The sequence below is a fragment of the Vanacampus margaritifer genome, chromosome 15, assembly GCF_051991255.1.
Source record: "Vanacampus margaritifer isolate UIUO_Vmar chromosome 15, RoL_Vmar_1.0, whole genome shotgun sequence".
NCBI lineage: Eukaryota > Metazoa > Chordata > Actinopteri > Syngnathiformes > Syngnathidae > Vanacampus > Vanacampus margaritifer.
Genome location: NC_135446.1, coordinates 10,831,180 through 10,838,146, shown reverse-complemented (window position 1 = coordinate 10,838,146; position 6,967 = coordinate 10,831,180). Strand labels below are relative to the sequence as shown.

At 37.5% G+C, this 6,967-nt stretch overlaps 1 protein-coding gene and 1 non-coding gene across 2 annotated transcripts; both read left to right on the top strand.

The window, feature by feature from the left end:
* Positions 1–2,310: 2,310 nt before the first annotated feature.
* On the top strand, positions 2,311–6,496 carry ankrd16 (ankyrin repeat domain 16). The gene is made up of 7 exons (XM_077543738.1): positions 2,311–2,726; positions 3,656–3,876; positions 3,964–4,006; positions 4,536–4,644; positions 4,725–4,886; positions 5,281–5,359; positions 6,184–6,496. Exons 1-7 carry the CDS (start codon positions 2,395–2,397, stop codon positions 6,333–6,335), a joined length of 1,098 nt encoding a protein of 365 aa, XP_077399864.1. The 5' UTR covers positions 2,311–2,394; the 3' UTR covers positions 6,336–6,496.
* Positions 2,848–2,935, top strand: trnay-gua (transfer RNA tyrosine (anticodon GUA)). Its single transcript is given in 2 exon segments — positions 2,848–2,884; positions 2,900–2,935. It is a non-coding gene; the product is annotated as a tRNA-Tyr (tRNA).
* Positions 6,497–6,967: the final 471 nt, after the last annotated feature.

Genomic DNA, 6,967 nt, shown 5'->3' with positions numbered 1-6,967 from the left:
GGTACTGTCAAAACTGCAAAGATCCTTCTCAATTGTTTTGACTCATTTGCATTAACTTGGTGCTTTTGCCAAAAATAACTTGGATGATTTTGCACAACACCATGGATCATCTGCAAAAGCTCATATATTTTCCAGAACAAATATCTGTCATAGAAGTAGTCAGTGCCCCCACAATGCATCGTTCCTTTGGTATTGTGTGAGCACTGCAAGTCAAAATGATTAGATGATGTGTTTTTTTTTACAAGAGCAGAGGTGCCACTAACAAAATACAATTACTTTATATATAAAAAATGAGGGGAAAAAAGAATTTTACAAGAGCAGTTTTCAAAGTTTGCGGTTTGACATACTCCGCTCACAGTCAAGGAAATTGCAACAGTTTTTATTCTCACAAAGTTATGTCCACATTAGAGTGCAACAAAAGAAAGTGTATGCCGAATTCTGTATATTCCTGAAAATTTAAAACTTGTAAATAAAGAACCAAATACTGTAAGACTTTCACTACACAGTACATTTTGTAGAGAACATTTGACTCTTAGAGTGGGACCAAATAGACTCCGTTTTAGAGTAATATTTACACTTGGAAGAGAGCAAAATAAAGAATTGAAAAAAATGAATGAATAAAAGTCACTCATGAGGAACAAACTCACAACCTTCAGGTTGAGAGACCTACTCCCTGAGCCACACAATAATCTGTGTGAAGGGGGAAAATGGAAAAGAAGGGGGAAGAAGGAGAAAATGGTTATTTTGACCACAGAACTTTCCTCCAGAAGGTCTTATCTTTGTCCATATGATCAGCAGCAACCTTCAGTCGAGCCTTAAGGTGCCGCTTTTGGAGCGAGAGCTTCCTTCTTGCACGGCAGCCTTCCATTCCATGATGATACAAAAACACGCTTGATTGTGGACACTGACAGCTGTATTCCAGCAGCTTCTAATTCTTGGCAGATCTACTTTTTGGTGGTTCTCGGTTGACTCTTCACCCTCCTGACCAATTTTCTCCCAGCAGCAGGTAATAGCTTGCATTTTCTTCCTGATCATGGTATTGATAAACAGTGCCATGCACTTTATTCTTGCAAACAATTGCTTGCACTGTTGGTCTTGGGACCTGCAGCTGCTTTGAAATGGCGCCAAACAACTTTCCTCACTTGTTCAAGTCAATGATTTGCGTTTTCAGATCAGTTTTGACACTGTTGAGCTCCTTTGACTGTCCATTGTAGCGTTTGTGGGCATTGATTGGTATGCGGCTATCTCTCTGCATGAAATTATACGGTGAAATACTGAACTGTATGGAATGCTTATGAAATAAGATATAAACAATAAATGAAGCAAAATTGCAAAAAGGCAAGTTTGCTGGAGGTCAAAATGAGTTTTGAGGACCAAAATAAAAAAATAAGTTATCACTATACTGTACTCCATTTTGGTTGTTTACTTTTGCCTCAAACGCTTTCAGGTCGGAACTGGGAAAAAACAACTCGGACATATCCAACTTCTGACCATCCCCAAATGCAGCATAAGTATGGTACTGTCGAACATCCATTAACAGCACACAGTATCAAACCACAGTTTATACTTTCAACTCTTTAATTGAATTTATATATATTTTTTTAATTATGTGCAATGTAATGCAATGTATATTTGGTCAAACAAAATTTACTAAAAGTAGAACATTTGAAATATACTGTATTTAATTTAGTTTTACCTTTACTTTTTGCACAGGGAGTCGCGAGGCCGCCATATTACCACTCCCAAGAAACGTTTCTCGGCATACGATCCTATTCATTTACAGTAATGAAATTGGAGAACATTTGAGACAGTACTTAGTAGATTTATAGTAGTATAGTAGGATTTATATACTAAGAGGCTACAAGCTGTATATGTCTAATCTTTACGTATACGTATAGTTTATACAGTATACAGCTCGCGAGATGGGAAAGGTAAGATGGCCGCCCTGTGGCTGATGCCTTTGATTGGTGAATGACTATGTAGTGCAATGGAAAAAGGAGGCAATTTGACTGGCTAATGACAATGGAACGAAATTGATCTAATTAGCTGAACGCAGGCAGTCTTGCGGTGGACAGCCGCTGAGCAGTTTGATTGGCTATTGACAATAGAACGAGGAGGCACTTTGATTGGCTAATGACAATGGTACAAAATTGATCTAATTGGCTGACTGTAGACAACCATTCAGTTGACACCGATTGTAAGGTGGTTCAGTTATATTTAAATCCACTGATTAAATAAAAATCAACATAAAAAAAGTACATTCATCATATCAGTCACAACAACTACATTACCCACAATTCATCGGTTCGAAAAGTCAATGTTTCTGCTCGTGCTTGGTTTAGGTTTATCCACAGTAAACCTGATTTTTGAGTTGTTGACTTTTATACAATCAGCATGGACGAAGACGGTCTCAAAGTGCTAGTGAAACTAACCCAGGACGGACAGTTTTGCTCCCTGAAAAAACAGATGAAGACATGCGGACTAATGGAGGCTAGCCGAGACAAACACTTCGGCCGGTCCGGAGATACTCTTGTACACTACGCCGCCCGACATGGACACTTGGATATTTTAGATTATCTCATAAAAGAAGTTGGCACTGAAGTGGAAGTTTATAACAACGACTACAAGCGGCCGCTGCACGAATCTGCTTCCATGGGCCACCTAGCATGTGTTAGCTATCTGCTGCAAGAGGGAGCCAAAGTGGACAGTTTAAAGAAGGCGGATTGGTGAGACACAATAGTAGCCGATTAATATTCTTTGAAATATTAATATATATTTTTGTGGCTTCACGTTTGCGACGGATGAGTAGTTATATAAAACCGTGGTTAAACCCTGTTCTGTCAGCTCCCTTCGATAGCTCAGTTGGTAGAGCGGAGGACTGTAGAGGTGAATCTCAGTGATCCTTAGGTCGCTGGTTCGAATCCGGCTCGAAGGAGTGAATTTTTATTTAAACAACAATTATTTACATTTTAATTTATATTATATAGTACTAAAAATCACACTTGATTAAGACTGAGGAGATCGTAAAAAAAGAGAAAAAGTTGACGTTAGTGTACACAAATTACATTACGGAAAACGGCAGTGATCGTGAAAAAAACATTTATAAACTTCATGGGCATCTCGTAGGCCTACAAGTAAATAATTTAGTTTCATGACTTCTTAGTGTATATATTGTGTATTCAACCAAACAACTCAACTTTTCTTTACAAAATCCCGCTGGCTTATAGACGCAAATCACAAACAACTACAAGTAGCATTTCCAGAGCTCTCTGAGCGCTCTGTTGTGTTGTTTCCTTCATTTATTTATTTATGATTTGTATTTATTTCATGTATTTATTCACGTTTTTATTTATGTATTGTAGAATACATATGTAAGGGCCTCACGCCAAAAGGAGCAGCACAATGTCCACTGAATCATCATGAGCACAAACTGTTGAATTCTTTGCAGTCTAAAACATACAAACATACATAAAATTAATGTATGTGTTTATAAAGTGCAATACTGCAGATTAGTACTACTTTTTGTTGTTTTTATAGGAATAGATGACCTTTTTAACTAAGTAGTAAAATACTCATTTCTTATTTACATCTTTAGGTGTAAAAAGTCATCACTATACTTTTTTGGTGATATTTTGTATGCAATTGTCCCTCCCAGGACCCCTCTGATGATGGCCTGTACTCGGAGGAACCTGGACGTGATCCGAGAGCTGATGAAGTTCTCTGCGGACCCGTTCCTGAAAAACAAAGATGGCTGGAACGCTTTCCACATCGCCTGCAGGGAGGGCGATCCCTTGGTGGTCGGTTACCTCCTCGACGTCACTCCGGATGTGTGGAGAAGTGAAAGTAAGACGCGCAGGACACCTCTGCACACTGCGGGTGAGCTGTTTTCATGTCCCTAATCGTAAATGTAAAAATGTAAATGTAAATGTATTTCATAATTTGATTCATTTGCTTGTTGTCTAGCCATGCATGGTTGTGAGGAGGTTGTTGGCATCTTGCTTGAGAGGTAAGTTGAGCACAATCCATGAATCCAAGATCCTAATACTGTAGCATTGGATCCTCTTTAATTCATCTTTCAATGTTACATTTAGCGGTTGCACAAGCTATGCGATAGATAGACAATACGTGTAGTTGTGATACTGTCAGAGAAGTATTAGTATAATACTGTTATGTTTATTATTGTGGTTGTAGTTTGCAGTAGTGTAATGATTGCCAATAATGTTGTGTCTGTTTTTTTTTAAAGTGTATTTATTAAATATAAAGGTTTTTTTTTAGAAGAATGCATGAAAGATATAGAATCTCCAGTTTGTGATAATTCCGTACTTATAACAGTACTTAAAACAGTCTCTCTAGTACATCTAAGATTACCAAAACAAGGCTAATTCAATATAGCCTAACGCCACTATTCACAGCAGTTCAAGTCTAATTGAACATGACTCAAAGTAAGTACAGATTTTGCTGGCAACATTCAATGGCTTGAAATGTCTGCCACAAATGCTGTCATAGTGTCATTTTGAGCTTAATGTGTTGTCCAGATGCGACTATACCCCAGATGACAAAGACAGCTGCGGGGTCACACCTTTCGTGGATGCGGTGAGGAACGGACACATTTCATTGGCCAGGCTTCTTTTGGAGAAACATCAGGTAGAATCATTAGTTATTGGCATATATATCACATATTTATATTTGAGTCAACTTGTATGTGAGTATGTATTGTGCTGTAGGCATCTCCAACTACAGCTGACATACTTGGGGTTCAGCCAGTACACCAGGTGGCCGTCACTGGCCAGGAGGAGGCGCTGCGGTTCCTAGTAAGGGAGCTTCATGTTGACGTCAACCAGAGGGCCACTGGCTTGCAGCTCACCTCCTTGCATTATGCTGCCAAGGTAGGATTACAGTTCACATTTATAATTAGTCTGAAAATAGACATTTGTGCTCTTTTTTTTTCATTGCTTCCAAATATAGGAAAACGAAAAACTTCAAATTCAAATAGAATAAGTTTCACATAGGTTTAAATAAAGATTGTGCCGAAATAAATGAAGATGGCATGCAAATGTATTCAAGTCCAACGTTAAAGACATCTTAACTGAACATAGGCTGTGATACTGTCATATACAGCTAGAGAGAGCCGCGTGCCATACTTTGAGAATCACTGGTTTAGCGAATTCGCCAAACACAAATATCCCACGCCCGCCGGGTCGACACCTTGCCTAGCAATTCTGTATGTGCTGTTTATCAGAAGATATTGTTTAGCGGTTGTGTTTCTATGTGGGTTTTTAGGAAGGCCACGTTTCCACTATAAAGACGCTATTAGATCTGGGAGCAGATCTTCACGTTCGGGACAAAAAGAGAAGAACAGGTAAACAATTTATCAGACTCCATCCCCACATCCATTCATTTTTGATTGCACTTGTCCTCACACGGAAGGCCTGAATGAGAACCCAGAACATCAGAAATGTGTGGCGGACATGCTAGCCACTTGACATGCTGCCCGTACCGTCCATTATCAGAATCCTCCATTATAAAAAAAATATTGTCTTGTAAATCTATTTAATTTCATTAATTTTTTCTCTGTTTTGTATTTTTTATTTTATATGAAAATGAACTTCATAATGACTACAATGAACCTTAAAATTCATCCATCCATACGCTTCAAAAAAGTGGTATACTTTGGAGTTTAACAAAGTTTCTTCGAAAATCAAAATTTGATTTCAATAACATGATTGTGTGTGACAACCCGACTTACTTAGGGAAGGAAAGTGTACTGCTCAGTACAATGCGATCAATATAAAAATATTGCTAATCTTACATACACATTTTCATTTTAGCAAATAAATGCTAACAAAAAGGCTATATGACTAGGATGAAATGACCAACAAGGGTTGTTGTGACCAACAGCATTTTTACTACATCTTACTAGGGTTACAAAATTCTAGGAATTTGTATGTAAGCAAGTGGTAGTTTAATGGAAAGGTATACATTCAAGCATAAATATTTGGAATATTTCCACAATTCCCCATCTTAAATTCCCACTGAAATTTACCTGAAATTTACTATCCATGCTGCCTTGATAACGTATATCTTATTAGTTTTACTTTGTTTTAGTCTAATTAGTATAATAGAGTGGCTAACTTTTCTTTATATTTCAGTGGATTTACTTTTAGTTTTTTTGTCTACCACAAGCTCTCCACATGGCTTCCATCGGACAGCATGCGGAAGCTGCCAGGACGTTGCTGCAGCTCGGGCTCGAAGATTCCCAGGATGCATCTGGCACTATGGCACGGCAGCTTGCCAAAAAGTCTGACATAATGCAAGTCTTTGACTGCAGGTTATGAAATCTGCTTAAGGGCATTCTTATTCTAAAAGAATAAAGAAAGAAACACCAATGTCTGTATTACCCCCCCCCCCCCATCTTTCTTTTTTCCCCCTTTTGAATTTAAGTAGCTGAAACCACATTTTCAGGAACTTTTCCTTCATTGCACTTATAGTTCCTGAAATTAAATTATTCCTGTCAGATTCCTTGACCGACCTCTTTTATTAACCTAAAATATATCACAAATATACTTAACCACAGTAAAACATAAAAATAAAAAGTAGTTGTACTTTATAATTTCCCACCACTGCCAGGTCATTTATATCAGTAATTCTTCAAGTGTGGTAGTGGTAATCAGGCTTCCCCTGGTAGCATGTGAAAAAGAAAAACATCTCTGGAAAATTATTTTGTGCATAACTTTATAGTGAAACTTCTTTTTAATCCAGTAGAGAGTTTTTTAAAATTACAGTTGGGTTGTACTGAATTTATATGTAGAATACTTATGCTTATAATCTTTTAGAACGTTGTTTTCAAACCATTTATTTAGGCACATTTTCAATGAAAATGTTACATTAAATGTAATGTAAGTCATTGATTTAATGCTTTCCTTCAGGGAACAAAAAATGAGTTATTTTATTTATGATTAATCGGTTA

Bases quoted from the DNA above. Each gene is read 5' to 3' on its own strand.
- ankrd16 (XM_077543738.1), top strand. From the start codon at position 2,395: ATGGACGAAGACGGTCTCAAAGTGCTAGTGAAACTAACCCAGGACGGA. The intron at 3,877-3,963 runs GTGAGCTGTTTT...CTTGTTGTCTAG, and splicing joins GACACCTCTGCACACTGCGG to CCATGCATGGTTGTGAGGAG. The intron at 4,007-4,535 runs GTAAGTTGAGCA...TGTGTTGTCCAG, and splicing joins GTTGGCATCTTGCTTGAGAG to ATGCGACTATACCCCAGATG.